This window comes from Melanotaenia boesemani, chromosome 23, assembly GCF_017639745.1.
Source record: "Melanotaenia boesemani isolate fMelBoe1 chromosome 23, fMelBoe1.pri, whole genome shotgun sequence".
Lineage (NCBI taxonomy): Eukaryota > Metazoa > Chordata > Actinopteri > Atheriniformes > Melanotaeniidae > Melanotaenia > Melanotaenia boesemani.
Genome location: NC_055704.1, coordinates 1108011 through 1123741, shown reverse-complemented (window position 1 = coordinate 1123741; position 15731 = coordinate 1108011). Strand labels below are relative to the sequence as shown.

General features: G+C 44.2%; 1 protein-coding gene across 4 annotated transcripts in view; it reads left to right on the top strand.

Moving 5' to 3' along the window:
• The first annotated feature begins 712 nt into the window (after window positions 1–712).
• Window positions 713–15731, top strand: part of braf (B-Raf proto-oncogene, serine/threonine kinase) — a 44985-nt gene continuing 29966 nt past the window's right edge. For 3 of the 4 annotated variants that reach the window (XM_041976851.1, XM_041976850.1, XM_041976853.1), the window contains exons 1-6: window positions 713–868; window positions 7417–7518; window positions 7606–7893; window positions 10323–10426; window positions 12072–12174; window positions 13848–13996. In XM_041976851.1, coding sequence (XP_041832785.1) covers window positions 713–868; window positions 7417–7518; window positions 7606–7893; window positions 10323–10426; window positions 12072–12174; window positions 13848–13996 — 902 coding nt within the window. Of the gene's footprint in view, window positions 869–5955; window positions 6140–7416; window positions 7519–7605; window positions 7894–10322; window positions 10427–12071; window positions 12175–13847; window positions 13997–15731 lie in introns of those variants that run through there. The other variant, XM_041976852.1, reaches the window with a different exon arrangement.

Sequence of the window (15731 nt, the reverse complement as noted above, 5' to 3'; positions counted from 1 at the left end):
AAGTTTCCAAGGAAATGTTCATCTTTCCATAACACAGATTTCATATATAATGTAGTATTGCTCCTTTACATGGGAACTTGGCTTAAGTTGTTTCTTGGTGATTTCCTTGCCGCAATGCTTCATGTCCCAAACTGATATTTTTCTTTTTGTTGTTTGCAGACATTGAGTGTAGAAACCCCCAAAGCAGTTCGCCCAGTAAAACATCATTCTCACAGCCATATATGTTATAGTTCTGCATAAACGAGTACCCAGAAAGTTTTTACCCAGAATAAATTAAACTGGTTGGCTTTCTGTGAACCGGAGGTTTGTTTTACACTAGAAATGACTCAAAGTTGTTATTTAGGATTTCCAGACACCCTAGATTTCACACACAGATTCTGACCACAGTTTACAATTATCCTACTGGATATTTTAGTTATTGATATCTATCAATTGGCTACCCCACACAAACTTCTGTCTTATCTTGGCCACCCCATCACAGCGGCCCTGGTCACGTCTCTGGTCGGACTGTAAATGCTTCCAACATTTCTCACTCATTAACTAGAAAATTATTACGTCTTGTGTTAAGTGAAAGAAAGATTTCCCCAGTCTTGCGTGCTGTCCTGAGTCTGAGTGCTCCGGGTCCAGGTCTTGTCCTTTGTCTCCCCCTTCTGTCCTCGCCGCCAGCCTGCGTTTCCCTTTTTATTTTCCACTCACTTTCTCGCAGTTTAAAATGGCGGCGTTGAGCAGCGCCGAGTCTCCTCCGCCCGTCTTCAACGGAGACACCACGGAGCTAGAGCCGGGCAGGGAGCGCGGCCTGGAGGAGCTGGGCGCCGGGCTGGACCCCTCCTGCCCGTCGGGGATCCCCGGAGGTCCGCAGGAGGAGGAGGTAAGCGCCGCGGCAGCTCGGTGGTGGGGCTCAGCGGGGCAGGGGACGCAGGCTCCGAGCGGAGGTAATTGGATGGAAAGGTCCAGGAAACACCGGCTGGAACACGGACCGTGGGGGGATGCGGTGCAGGACGCAGGCCGCTGACGCTCCTCGGCTCGTGCTGCGCAGAGTTGTGCGGCAGACGGAGGCGAGCCGGAGCGGGAGGTTTTACTCGGTGTTTATTCAGGGCCTGCTTTATTCCAGGCGCTCCTGGCTTCGTTTTCCAGCCTTACTGCAGCTGCAGCCTGCTGCGCCAGCACCACACACACACACACACACACACACACACACACACACACACGGTCACACACGCGCACACTGCTGTTGACACAACAAAGACGCGCAATTAATGCGCTTTCTGATAGATTGTTGCGGATTGTTTGCGGACAAAGTTAGATTTTCAGCGCAGACTCTTCATCACCTTAGAGATGAGGATGGTGGTGGTGCTGGTGATGATGATGATGATGAAGAAGTCGTGCTTGTGAGATTTGTGGTTTAATTTAGCGTCATGTGCTACTTTTATAAATATGATAGGTTTTTAAGCAGCTAACAGGCCTTCCTGTTGGACCCCAGTTAGCATCATAAATAAAAACTAAACACATTTAATCAGTTTCCTGCTCCAGATATAAAAAGTCCCATTATGACTTCTGGTCCCAGTTTGATGTCCCCACTGGTAGGAATCTAATCAAGATAAAACGCAAAATTTTGAAAAGTTGTGCCTTTGTGTAAAATGTAAACACAATCATTTATAAACCTCACAAATCCATATTTTATCCCCAGTAGAAGATCAACATCACATCAGAGGATAAAACTGAGACATTTTTACCATGTGATGGAAAATATGATCTGATAGTGAATCTAATGCAGGAACACATCTGTAAAAAGTAGTTCCAGGGTGGTGTTCCGCACGATGTAAAAAGTAGTTCCAGGGTGATGTTCAATGGTGTAAAAAATAGTTCCAGGGTGGTGTTTGGCACGATGTAAAAAGTAGTTCCAGGGTGATGTTCAATGGTGTAAAAAGTAGTTCCAGGGTGATGTTCAGCACGGTGTAAAAAGTAGTTCCAGGGTGGTGTTCGGCACGATGTAAAAAGTAGTTCTAGGGTGATGTTCAATGGTGTAAAAAGTAGTTCCAGGGTGATGTTCAGTGGTGTAAAAAGTAGTTCCAGGGTGATGTTCAGCATGGTGTAAAAAGTAGTTCCAGGGTGATGTTCAGCATGGTGTAAAAAGTAGTTCCAGGGAGATGTTCGGCAAGGTGTAAAAAGTAGTTCCAGGGTGATGTTGTAGTTCCAGGGTGATGTTCAGCACGGTGTAAAAAGTAGTTCCAGCTTGATGTTCGGCACGGTGTAAAAAGTAGTTCCAGGGTGATGTTCGGCACGGTGTAAAAAGTAGTTCCAGGGTGATGTTCGGCAAGGTGTAAAAAGTAGTTCCAGGGTGATGTTGTAGTTCCAGGGTGATGTTCGGCACGGTGTAAAAAGTAGTTCCAGGGTGATGTTAAGCACCGTGTAAAAAGTAGTTCCAGGGTGATGTTCAGCACGGTGTAAAAAGTAGTTCCAGGGTGATGTTCAGCATGGTGTAAACGTTAGTTCCAGGGTGATGTGCAGCACAGTGTAAAAAGTAGTTCCAGGGTGATGTTCAGCACGGTGTAAAAAGTAGTTCCAGGGTGATGTTCAGCACGGTGTAAAAAGTAGTTCCAGGGTGATGTTCAGCACGGTGTAAAAAGTAGTTCCAAGGTGATGTTCAGCATGGTGTAAAAAGTAGTTCCAGGGTGATGTTCAGCATGGTGTAAAAAGTAGTTCCAGGGTGATGTTCAGCATGGTGTAAAAAGTAGTTCCAGGGTGATGTTCAGCATGGTGTAAAAAGTAGTTCCAGGGTGGTGTTCAGCACGGTGTAAAAAGTAGTTCCAGGGTGGTGTTCAGCACGGTGTAAAAAGTAGTTCCAGGGTGGTGTTCAGCACAGTCTAAAAAGTAGTTCCAGGGTGATGTTCAGCACGGTGTAAAAAGTAGTTCCAGGGTGATGTTCAGCAAGGTGTAAAAAGTAGTTCCAGGGTGGTGTTCAGCACGGTGTAAAAAGTAGTTCCAGGGTGGTGTTCAGCACGGTGTAAAAAGTAGTTCCAGGGTGATGTTCAGCACGGTGTAAAAAGTAGTTCCAGGATGATGTTCAGCATGGTGTAAAAAGTAGTTCCAGGGTGATGTTCAGCACGGTGTAAAAAGTAGTTCCAGGGTGGTGTTCAGCACGGTGTAAAAAGTAGTTCCAGGGTGGTGTTCAGCACGGTGTAAAAAGTAGTTCCAGGGTGGTGTTCAGCACGGTATAAAAAGTAGTTCCAGGGTGATGTTCAGCACGGTGTAAAAAGTAGTTCCAGGGTGGTGTTCAGCACGGTGTAAAAAGTAGTTCCAGGGTGGTGTTCAGCACGGTGTAAAAAGTAGTTCCAGGGTGGTGTTCAGCACGGTGTAAAAAGTAGTTCCAGGGTGATGTTCAGCACGGTGTAAAAAGTAGTTCCAGGGTGATGTTCAGCATGGTGTAAAAAGTAGTTCCAAGGTGATGATCAGCACGGTGTAAAAAGTAATTCCAGGGTGATGTTCAGCACGGTGTAAAAAGTAGTTCCAGGGTGATGTTCAGCACGGTGTAAAAAGTAGTTCCAGGGTGATGTTCAGCACCGTGTAAAAAGTAGTTCCAGTGTGATGTTCAGCACGGTCTAAAAAGTAGTTCCAGGGTGATGTTCAGCATGGTGTAAAAAGTAGTTCCAGGGTGATGTTCAGCACGGTGTAAAAAGTAGTTCCAGGGTGATGTTCAGCATGGTGTAAAAAGTAGTTCCAGGGTGGTGTTCAGCACGGTGTAAAAAGTAGTTCCAGGGTGACGTTCAATGGTGTAAAAAGTAGTTCCAGGGTGATGTTCAGCATGGTGTAAAAAGTAGTTCCAGGGTGGTGTTCAGCACGGTGTAAAAAGTAGTTCCAGGGTGATGTTCAGCACGGTGTAAAAAGTAGTTCCAGGGTGATGTTCAGCACGGTGTAAAAAGTAGTTCCAGGGTGATGTTCAGCATGGTGTAAAAAGTAGTTCCAGGGTGGTGTTCAGCATGGTGTAGCATCTCTTCTTCTAACATGTCTGGAGACGTCTGGGAAGTGAGGGGACAAGTTGCTGGAGTTTTAGGAGAGGAATGTTGTCCCATTCTGGTCTGATGCAGGATTCTAGCTGCTCTACAGTCCTGGACCTTTGTTGCTGGATTTCTGCTTCCATGATGCTCCAGATGTTTTGTACTGGTGAAAGGTCTGGACTGCAGGCAGGCCAGTTCAGCAGCCGGACTCTTCTCCTGTGAAGCCATGCTGCTGTGATGGATGCAGGATGTGGTTCAGCATCGTCTTGCTGAAATCTGCAAGGTCTTCCCTGAAAGAGACGTTGTCTGGATGGGAGCAGATGTTGCTCTAAAACCTCCATGTACTTTTCAGCATTGATGGAGCTTCACAGATGTGGAAGCTGCCCACGCCATAGGCACTAATGCAGCCCCATCCCATCAGAGATGCAGCTTTTCACCTGTCCACTGATAACAAGCTGGATGCTCCCTCTCCTCTTTAGTCTGCAGGACACGCCGTCCATGCTTTCCACAAACTAGTTCACATCTTCATCCAGGTTTCCACTTTGCCTCAGAACATTTTAAATGAGATTTGGTCCAGAGAAGACGGTGCTGGTTCTGGATTTTGTTCACATCTGGCTTCTTCTCTGCATGATGGAGCTTTAACCTGCATTAGTGGGTTTCAGGGTGAACTGTGTTCAAAGACAGTGGTTTCTGGAAGTCTTCCTGAGTCCATGCAGTGGTTTCCAGTAGAGAATCATGTCTGCTGTTAATGCAGAAAATCACCTGCATCCAGCCTCTTCACTGAGGAACATTTTTATGAAATTGTCTGACGTTGTTACCAGGTAACCAGATTAGTTGTCCAATGCTCCTCCAGGTGTTTCTGGTTTGTACCAGGTACTTTTCCAGCCTTTTGTTGCTCGTGTTCCAACGTTTTCCATCAGATTCCCTATCAGCTCATATTTTAAATTAAATGTCTCAGTTTCATCCTCTGATGTGATGTTTAGCTTCTACTGGGAATAAAATATGTGTTGATGAGATGTGGAAATAATTTATTTCTGTGATTATTTATATTTTACACAAAGACCCAACTTTTCTGGACTTGTGTTTTAGTTCAGATGCTTCAGTCTGTTGATTTGTAGCATTTTTACTTCCATAAAGTGACAGAGATCAAAGGCCACTGAACAGAGGATAAAAGTCAAACTGTACAAGAAAAGCTACAAAATCTACGATCCTGCTCCTCACACACTTCCTGCTGGATCTTTGACGACAAATGATTGTAGATTGTGACTTTGTAATCCTGCAGATCCAGCAAGTTACAACTCAGGACATCTTGCCAGAGAACACCACATAAGAAGCTGCTGCAGTTAAAACTTCCATTACTTGATGACAATGAAAGTTTAACGATCACTGGAGGCACAAACTCCCAGTAAATCCAGATTACATTGTGTCTCATTTGCGGTCTAGGACACTGTACCACTCCTGGATCTGAACCTTGTTTAAGGAGGTCTAAACTTTTGATTTAAATCCAGAAGGTTGATGGACTTTCTGCTGCTGAACTTTCAACATTTATTGGAATAATAAATATAATTTAAAATGATTTGTTCCCAACAGAATTGTAAAAGCAAATCCAGGTGATCATCTACCGACTGATTGATTAATAAAAATCAATGGAAGGTGGAGGTGGATCATTAACTAAAAACCCAGTTTTGCTGATGGAGACCCATAACCTGAGTGGACACCATGTTTTGGAGACGTCCTGTCACCATGGGGACGGCACCTCTGTCCTGATGGGTCCTGGGTGATTTGTGAGGGTTGGATTTAGGTTCTGGTTTAAGGCCAGATGTTTAGCAGTAGTTAATGTTAGAGTGTGTGTGTGTGTGTGTGTGTGTGTGTGTGTGTGTGTGTGTGTGTGTGTGTGTGTGTGCAGGCTCAGACGGAGCAGAGAGGGAGAGAGAAACGGAACATGGCCGCTGTGTTGTGTAGTTTTTATTGGCTGCTGGCGACACACCCACAGCCCACCAGAAACAAGCATCCCAGCAACACCAGTCCCAGACTGTGGGGTTAACTGGAGGTCAGATGTTTCCAGTCAGAGATGTTGGAGAGGATCAGTTTATAACAGGATTCTACTAATTAGCCCATCTGTTGGATCATAGATCTGAATCTGGGTGAGTTGAGATGGAGCTGAGATGGGCTGGGGTGGTAAAAAATGTCCAGGAAGCTGCTGGACGTAGATTTAATCCTAATTTCTCCACCCTGATGACCTGCTGAGGTCTTCAGCCTCCAGGATCTTTCCTACGTGCCTACGAGCCGCTTTAGACCCAAACTTTTCGACTCCTGCAGCATTGTTAAGAGTTGCACCGTTCTCTCGTCGTTCATCTGTTTCTTTCATCCAGAAAGAGCCATTAACCCATAAAACTCCAAGACATTTTATATGTATATAGTTATGATGTAAAATGAATGTATGAATAGATGTAGCAGCATAAAGGTCGACCAGAAGAAGAAAGCAGAATTTATTACTAACAGAACTTTGTAGAAATAACACACAGATCAACAGTGACCAAACCTTTTCTCATCTCATCGTTCTCTCAAGTCTTGGCTTTCAAGAGAAAAAATATTGTTATTGAAACAAACACACAACAGAAACTATTTCCATGTTTCCACGTTTTCCTCATTTCCAGTTATTCCTGCTACTATTTACCTGCTATCCTCACTAAACCAACTCCAGCTCAGCTGCTTTGTGGCGCCACCGTGCATCAGAAACGTCTTCTTGGCTTTATTCCAGCCATAGAGGAGCATTATTTTTCTTCTTTTCACACACACATAGAACTTTCTGCTCACTGGTTGATCTTTGGCTGCTCCTGATTGGACGTTACCGTCAATCTAAGCTCTCTGATTGGTGGAAAGTCTGACAGGAAGTGGCTTCATCACCATTTGTAAAATGTGAACATCTGGACATAATTGTAAAGCTTCTGTAGATCACCTAAATGACCACCTATTGAACACAATTTACCTCCCAGAGTTACACACCATCATTACTGAGAAACTGATGATGATAGCAGTAATAACACTCGGGGAGATAAAGCAGAGTTTTAAGGGTTAATTTACATTCCAGTTTTTAGTCATAAACAGTGGAATATTATCTGTATGAAAGCCTGATTTTACATAAATTAGTTCCTGGTCTGAGCTGATCAGATAAAGGCTCTGAAGCAACCAGTCAGTCCAGTTTGTGTTGTCTGATGCAGCTGCAGCGTGGCGAGGTTTAGAGGCAGGAAGTGGTTCCAGGTGCATGTTCCTGTGGCCGTCAGGTCTGTGATCCTGCTGAACTAGACTTAGAGAAGGAAGCAGTCTTCTGGGGTGTGATTGTTTTTTTAGGAGTCTTGTCATTGTTTATTTACTGAATGATGTCAGTGTTTTAAGTTGCCTCTCTGGTGCATGTCTGCAGATCTGGAACATCAAACAGATGATAAAGCTCACACAGGAACATCTGGAGGCTCTTCTGGACAAATTTGGAGGTGAACACAACCCTCCCTCCATATATCTGGAGGTAAGATTGCTTTGACTTTCTAAACATAAAGATGGTAGATGTTGGAGGTGGAGAGGGTGTTGACTTGCTTCTGTGTGATGCTTGCAGGCCTATGAAGAGTACACCAGTAAACTGGACGCCCTGCAGCAGAGGGAGCAGCAGCTGCTGGAGGCCATGGGGAATAGTTCAGACTTCTCTTGTACCCCCTCTCCCATGCCCGCCCTTCTGGAAGTTAAAATGGGAGGTTTTGGAGTTGGTGGGGGAGCTCAGGTCTTTCCCTCAACCCCCAACACTTTAGCTGTCCTGCAGACTCCAACAGATGCCGGTCGAGCCAACCCTCGCTCCCCACAGAAGCCCATCGTCCGGGTCTTCCTGCCCAACAAGCAGAGAACAGTGGTTAGTTGACATCTAGGAGGTGGTGGCTAGGCCTGTCACGATAACAAATTTTGCTGGACAATAAATCTTCTTAGAAATTATCGGGATAAACGATAAAGTGATAATGTTGTCATTTTGACACCATTTTCAACAAATAAAATGACAATGCCATAATAATGCAAGTACACCCTTTCAAAGATCAATAAACTTTTATTTCTAAAGAACATTTACACTGGAACTGGAAGACATTTTAAATAACAAAACAAAAACAATCAATAAAATGGACTCTCAGTTCTCATTAACAATGAATGAAAACCATATATTTTATATATATATATAAAATATATAATGCATATCGTTTGTAAAGCTGAAATATCCCCTCATCGTTGCGTGCATGACTGATCTATGAGCAGTGAGTGATGTGTATTTTGCCTGCACATTAAAGGGGTTATTACGGTAGACCAGGAAGTAGGGGCTTTGTAATGACGTCGTAGGCTACGTGTGTGTTCTGCCTACTTGTGGGGAGCAGAGAAACAATAAATGAGAAAGTGCTCGCAGCTATTATTTCTCCATTCGACTTATTTACATATTTCAGCATGAGAATCGGAGCGCGAAAGCGTGAGAAACCACTTAAATGCGCGAGTCTCTGGGCCGATGCGTGTTGGCAGCCCTGCAAAACAAATGCGGCATACTGGCTAGCACAGGTGCATCACCACGGTCTTGTGCTGCAACATGCTGCTGTCAAGTATGACACAAATAAAAATTATCGCGGCCGGCAAAATTATCGCACTCATTTTTTCTTACCGTGCAATTAATTACCTTATTGCTTATCGCAACAGGCCTAGTGGTGGGTCGGTACGATCAGAGAAACACTGATGATTACAGCAGCTACTGTCACATCCAACCTGGTGAGGTGGTGTCAGTTATGGCTGGTGTCGCCACTAAATTCCTCAATCAATTCAATTTTGATTCATTTACACACATTGTGATCAACACTGTTAAATGCCTGATTTTTTTAAAATTCTCATGTGAGGTCTCAACTAGATAAAAAATCTCATCCGGTTAAAAAAAAAATCCTTATGTGTGTACCCTGCCTTAGATACAATGTTATAAAGATTGTTTACATTTCCAATCCATTAGTAGATTTATTTTGTCCATACATGTTCAAATTCATGTTCAAGTTCAAGTTCAAGTTTATTTATATAGCATATGTTCTGCATCAGCAGTTGCCCAAAGTACTGAACAATAGAACAACAAACACTCCACAGTTAATACATGTGGTGACGGTCATAGCATTAGCTGATAATGTGGGAGCCCATGGTCTTAGCGTTAGCTACTAATGTGGGAGCCCATGGTCTTAGCATTAGCTAGTACTGTGGGAGCCCACGGTCTTAGCGTTAGCTACTAATGTGGGAGCCCATGGTCTTAGCGTTAGCTGCTGATGTGGGAGCCCATGGTCTTAGTGTTAGCTGCTGATGTGGAAGTCCATGGTCTTAGCATTAGCTGCTAATGCGACAGCCCACAGTCTTAGCGTTAGCTGCTAATTTGAGAGCCATTGGTCTTAGCATTAGCTGTTAATGTGGGAGCCCATGGTCTTAGCATTAGTTGCTAATGTGGGAGCCCATGGTCTTGGCGTTAGCTGATAATGTTAGAGCCATTGGTCTTAGCATTAGCTGCTGATGTGAGAGCCCATGGTCTTAGCATTAGCTGCTAATGTGGGAACCCATGGTCTTAGCATTAGCTGCTAATGTGGGAACCCACGGTCTTAGCATTAGCTGCTAATGTGGGAACCCACGGTCTTAGCATTAGCTGCTAATGTGAGAGCCAGTGGTCTTAGCGTTAGCTGCTAATGTTGGAGCCTTAGGTCTTAGCGTTAGCTGCTAATTTGGGACCCCATGGTCTTAGCGTTAGCTGCTAATGTGGGAGCCCAGGTTCTTGGTCAACAGCTAATGTGAGAGGTAATAAGCTGCTAAGTACTTTACGGGTAAATGTAATCCAATAGTGACTGTAAAAATCTGGATGTGGCATTATCTTGGAGAGAGCAGCTGATTTTAGGCATTTAGGTACCGTCACAACAACATAATCCACCAAAAAACATTTATCCTCCTTATTAATCAATTTTTTTAAGTTTAGAATTTCATCAGGTGTCCAGAAACAAAATTATTATGAGGGCTGGTTTAAAAATCTGAGTGTGGCATCATCTCAGAGAGAGAAGCTGATTTTGGATGGAAGCAACAGGGAACGTTTCAGTTGTGCATATAGACGCTAAAATCTCAACGAGCATCAGTAAGCCATGCCAGAGTAGGCTCACTGTTGTCACTGGAAAAGGAAACAAAAAAATCTCTCTGAGTTCTGTTAATTGATTTTGAATTAATTACAAGTGAATTGATTCAAATAGATAAATTTATTTTATAAACCCAGCTGTAGTCAGAATGTCGTGGTGTGTTCAGGTCCCGGCCCGCTGTGGGATGACGGTGAGGGACTCCCTGAAGAAAGCGCTGATGATGCGAGGACTCATTCCAGAGTGCTGTGCTGTCTACAGGATACAGGACGGGTATGTTCACCTTATCGATTCAGTCCAGCTTTATTTATACAGTACCAGTTATAATCCAGTTAAACCAAATCCATCACATGATCCACATCAGTCCAATTTATAACTGTGTTCATATAAGCAATGACTGAGCTAAGGAAACCACCGGATTAGGCATCTTCTCTTTGATTCAGTCCTCCATCTGGAGATGCATGAGGATTCAGTGGAGAGAAATACCTCTGTCAGGATCAGGACCAGGAAGGAAAGCCTCCATCAGGACCAGGAAGGAAAACCTCCATCAGGACCAGAACCAGGAAGGAAAACCTCCATCAGGACCAGAACCAGGAAGGAAATCCTCCATCAGGATCAGAACCAGGAAGGACAGCCTCCATCAGGACCAGAACCAGGAAGGAAATCCTCCATCAGGATCAGAACCAGGAAGGAAAGCCTCCATCAGGACCAGGACCAGGAAGGAAAGCCTCCATCAGGACCAGAACCAGGAAGGAAATCCTCTATCAGGACCAGGAAGGAAAACCTCCATCAGGACCAGAACCAGGAAGGAAAACCTCCATCAGGACCAGAACCAGGAAGGAAATCCTCCATCAGGATCAGAACCAGGAAGGAAAACCTCCATCAGGACCAGAACCAGGAAGGAAATCCTCCATCAGGATCAGAACCAGGAAGGAAAGCCTCCATCAGGATCAGAACCAGGAAGTAAAACCTCCATCAGAACCAGAACCAGGAAGGAAATCCTCCATCAGGATCAGAACCAGGAAGGAAAACCTCCATCAGGACCAGGAAGGAAATCCTCCATCAGGATCAGAACCAGGAAGGAAAAACTCCATCAGGACCAGGAAGGAAATCCTCCATCAGGATCAGAACCAGGAAGGAAAGCCTCCATCAGGACCACATGTATGTCCATAGAAGTAAGAACAGGTACGGGTAGACTGGCTTCAGTCCTCTTCAGTCACAATAATGTCCAAATTAATGAAGTGAAATTGAAGAAACTTAATTAGACATTTAATAAATGAAATATGTATTCACCCTCAGGTATGAAGCCTCTAAATAAGCTGTGGTGCTTTAAATTAACTTCAGAAGTCACATGATCAGCTCCACCTGTGTTCAGCCTGAGAGTCATGGGATCTCAGTTCCTATCCACCTGATATGAAGGGTCCTGAGTCAGAAACACCAGGTCTGGGACAACGTTATGGAGGAGAACACCTCAGAGTTGGCTTATAAAAGCGGAGCAAAGCTAACCCTGGAGAGACAACTGGATCCGTCTAGAGGACGAGAGCTGGACTTCATGGACAGACAAAAGACACTGCTGACTGAAAGTTCACCAGAGGACATGAAGGAGACTCTGGACCCAGAGCTTTATAGGACCTCCGGGTGATAACGATCCAACAGATGGGAGGAAAATACTCAGGACATTCAGTAAAGTTACAGACTGATCCAGGATGTGTATCAGCTTTGATACCTGCTGGTTCCAGTTTCACCTGAATTGGGAGGACTGGTGGAACTGTCCCAGCATGATGGACCGGTTTTCTGCTGGATCTGTCATGATTGGGTTGGCACAGCTCCTGGTGTGGTGGTTAAACTAACGTCAGGATGAGGTGGCAACACAACTCTCCACTTCCTCTTCCACATTACTCTCCACTTCCTGTTTCAGAGAGAAGAAGCCGATTGGCTGGGACACAGACATCTCCTGGCTGACGGGCGAGGAGCTGCATGTGGAGGTGTTGGAGAACGTTCCGCTCACCACACACAACTTTGTAAGTATTTTACCACAAAATCTGCAACTCACATGGCTCACCAACCCAAACAGACCTGGTCTGTTAAAGATCCTTTCTAGAGGTTTTTCCTTTTTTCCTTCGTTTGCAGTCCAGTCCTGGTACTGGACCAGTTCCAGACTGGTCCTGGTCCTTGACAATCCTGTGACCCGTGAAAAAAGGCCTCTAACTTCTAACTATCGTTTTTTGTATTAACCTTATTTTTGACTGCTACGTGCACTAATATATATGCGCATGAACATAATGTGCAAAGTCACGGTGCACACCCAACAAAGGCTCACCCAAAAGCTCCAGTGTAATTCGAGCCCTGGACAAAGGTTCACTAATCTGAGACAAAACTGTGGAACTGTTTCAGAAAAATGTTCCTCAGTATTTGAAGATCCACCATGTACAGTGTAGGATATCATCAGAAGATTCAGAAGGAATGTAATTTGAACGGTTCGTTTATAAAAGATCTATGGATGCCTCCTCTCAGGTGAAGTTTGCAGTCAAGCGTTCTGCCGGTCACCAGATGTCTCCCTTGGCCTTTTCGACACGTTAGTTCTACCTGTTATGCTGTTTGCCTGTGAAGTGGGAGACTGGACAACGTGACGTACTGAGCATTGGTCAGATACCCGTGTAGTATAGCCATCCAGAGAATGATTGGATACTCGGGGAGAGTTCTAGGCAAAGACTGCTAATTCACTTCATAAATGTACACATACTTATATAATACAGGAAATACATCTCCCATGGCTACAGCAGATGAAGGATGTACTGGACAGCTGTGGCTTGTTGTACTCGGGACTGCTCAGCATCCTAATAAAGTTCGCTGGCTTAAACTAACTGTGGAACGGCTTCTGAAAGATCAATATGTAGACAAATGTCAGAGTAAAAGCAGGGACGTGACTTCATGTGATGCGTAGTTATAGGCAAGCAATTAGTCATTTTAGAAGAAATAACAGAAGATTTCCTAAAGTAACCATTAGATGCAAAGTCTAGAAAGAAGAATCTGTCATTTGTTAAATTTAGGCAAAAGTATTTGCCAAAAAATGACTCGTAGCATCATCAATGTGTAAACTTAAAATGCTTCTTCAGTCAGAACAACCAAAGACACAAACTGGCCGCCTCTCTGACACAGGTGACTCTCGCTGTTGTTGGTTTCTCTTTATGTTTTTGGCATCATGTTTGTGCTTCGTACCACGTACTCGGTGATAAGCAAAATGAAATAAATGAAAAAGGAATCCTTGTGCGCGAGGGACAAGGCTAAAGGTAAAACTGGATTCCAGCCTTTTGTTGCTCCTGTTCCAGCTTCTTCCAGATGTGTTGCTGCATCAGATTCACTATCAGCTCGTATTTTCCATCACATGGAAAATATGACCAAATGAGATTTATAAATCACTGTTATTTACATTTTACACAGACCCAGCTTTTGTGGAGTTGGGGTCTTTAGATTTTAGCAGCAACAAGGTGATTCCCAAAGAGCTGGAAGGTCGGCATACCTCAGCATGGTTCAGAAACAAAAGAAGATTGAGGACAGAAAAACTATCTCCAGCAGATGAACAGGACTTGAAAGTGATGTCCTAAAGACATGGGAACAAATCCAGCACCTCATAATGATGTTTTTCTGAGACTCGGGTTGTTCTGTTCTGATTTTGTGTTTGTGTGTCCAACAGGTGAGGAAGACCTTCTTCACACTGGCCTTCTGTGATTTCTGCAGAAAGCTGCTGTTCCAGGGTTTCCGCTGTCAGACATGTGGCTACAAGTTCCACCAGCGCTGCAGCACCGAGGTTCCTCTCATGTGTGTCAACTACGACCAGCTAGAGTAAGTCTGGAGCAGGAGGATCCATGAGGCTGGGCTACCAGCACACTGAATATATATAGTAACAACTGATCCTTCAGTCGGACTGAAGCATTAAGCAGCTGGAACCAGAGCAGGTCCTTCACACACCTCGTCTCCACGGTTCTCCAGTTCTGCCTCTGACTGGTGTGAATTTTCAGCATCACTGGTGCAGCTGTTTTCATCAGAACCCTCCCATTCTGCTGAAAATGCTGCCCTGAAATAGCTGCAGCTCCGCTGTCACACCCACTGTGACCTGTTATAAGTTATAAGGCCAGTTAGGACCAACCCAGAGTGGGTCTACAGCTTCAGTTTCAGCGTGGTCATTGCTCTTCATCGTCCTAAAAAGAAGTGTAAACAGAATAAATTCATCAGTTTAATAACGAGCAGAAAACATATAACCAGTCGGTTAACTAAAAGGGTGACCACCCTTCCTCCTCCTCCATGATGGGTGGATTTTGTGTGAAGGTCGTCGGCCATGCGGCCTGCTGAGCTGTCGCCATGACGAGCCTCGCGCTAGCCTTTGTGATGCTGCTCGAAATGCGTGATGAGGTTGGTTGTATTAAAACTTCCTGGTTCTGTTCCACCACGGCAAACCTACTCATGACAAGTCTTCTCGGACTTTAAGGAAGTCCGGGCACACGGCCGACATCGCTCCCGCTACTTAGCTAGCACGCGCTGTGATCCCATGATGTCATCCGGGCGCTGCTGGTTAGAACAGCTGGAGCTGAATGGACTGCTTATGTCGGAGATTTTTGATTCAGGCCGATATGATCCGATACGGTTTTTGACTTATATCGGATCTATTTCCGATATCAGTATTAGATCGGGACACCGCTAACACTTAATGCCTAAAGCTGGAGTACAGCACCATCCGTGTAGGTCGGTGGAGGCGTAGCGCGCTCCTCGACCAGACCCCATGTGCTATAGCAAGCCGTTTTGACATTTATTAGCTTAACGTGATACATATTTCAGATATCTGTAATTCGATTCTTCCTAGTCAACATTAATCTAAAACGACATTCTTACCAGGACAAATGACGTCACATTCCCGTCCATGTGTATTGTTTTTACTTCCAGATATCCTAAATAACATTCCTCCTATCTAAAATAAACATTTTGGATATCTGAAATAAAGTTCTTACTAGGAAAAACTGGAGTTTCTGATATTAAGATTCCAACTGTGGATATCCATAATTGCCGTTCTTTGTGTCTATTGTGGCAAGCCTTTTTAACATTTAACAGCTAGGCTGCTTATGTATTGCAGATATCTGTAATTCAACACTTCCTATTTAAAAATAACATTTCAGATATTCACAATGTCATTTTTCCTATACAGAACTGTAATTTCAGACATCCACAGTTTAATTTTTACTAGGACAAATGATGTCACTTTTCCCATTCATGTGTGTGGGGCGACTGGTTTAGATCAGCTGGTTTCTGACAGAATAATGGTTGTTTAAGGTAAACACAAAAAAGGTCCTTTAGTTAAGCATATTTAGCAAGTTTTGTAAAGAAAAATAAATTTGCTATAAAATGCTTACTGTGTGGGACCTTGGTATAAACGGACTGATCAACTCGGACCAGTCGCGGAACGTTTGTCAATGCATAATTTCCTGGTACACCGATTACACTGACGCACACGGTAGAGATCCACATAGCGACTATTTAAAGAAAAAAGGACTGTTAACAAATTTAACAGCTTTTACTGATGATACTG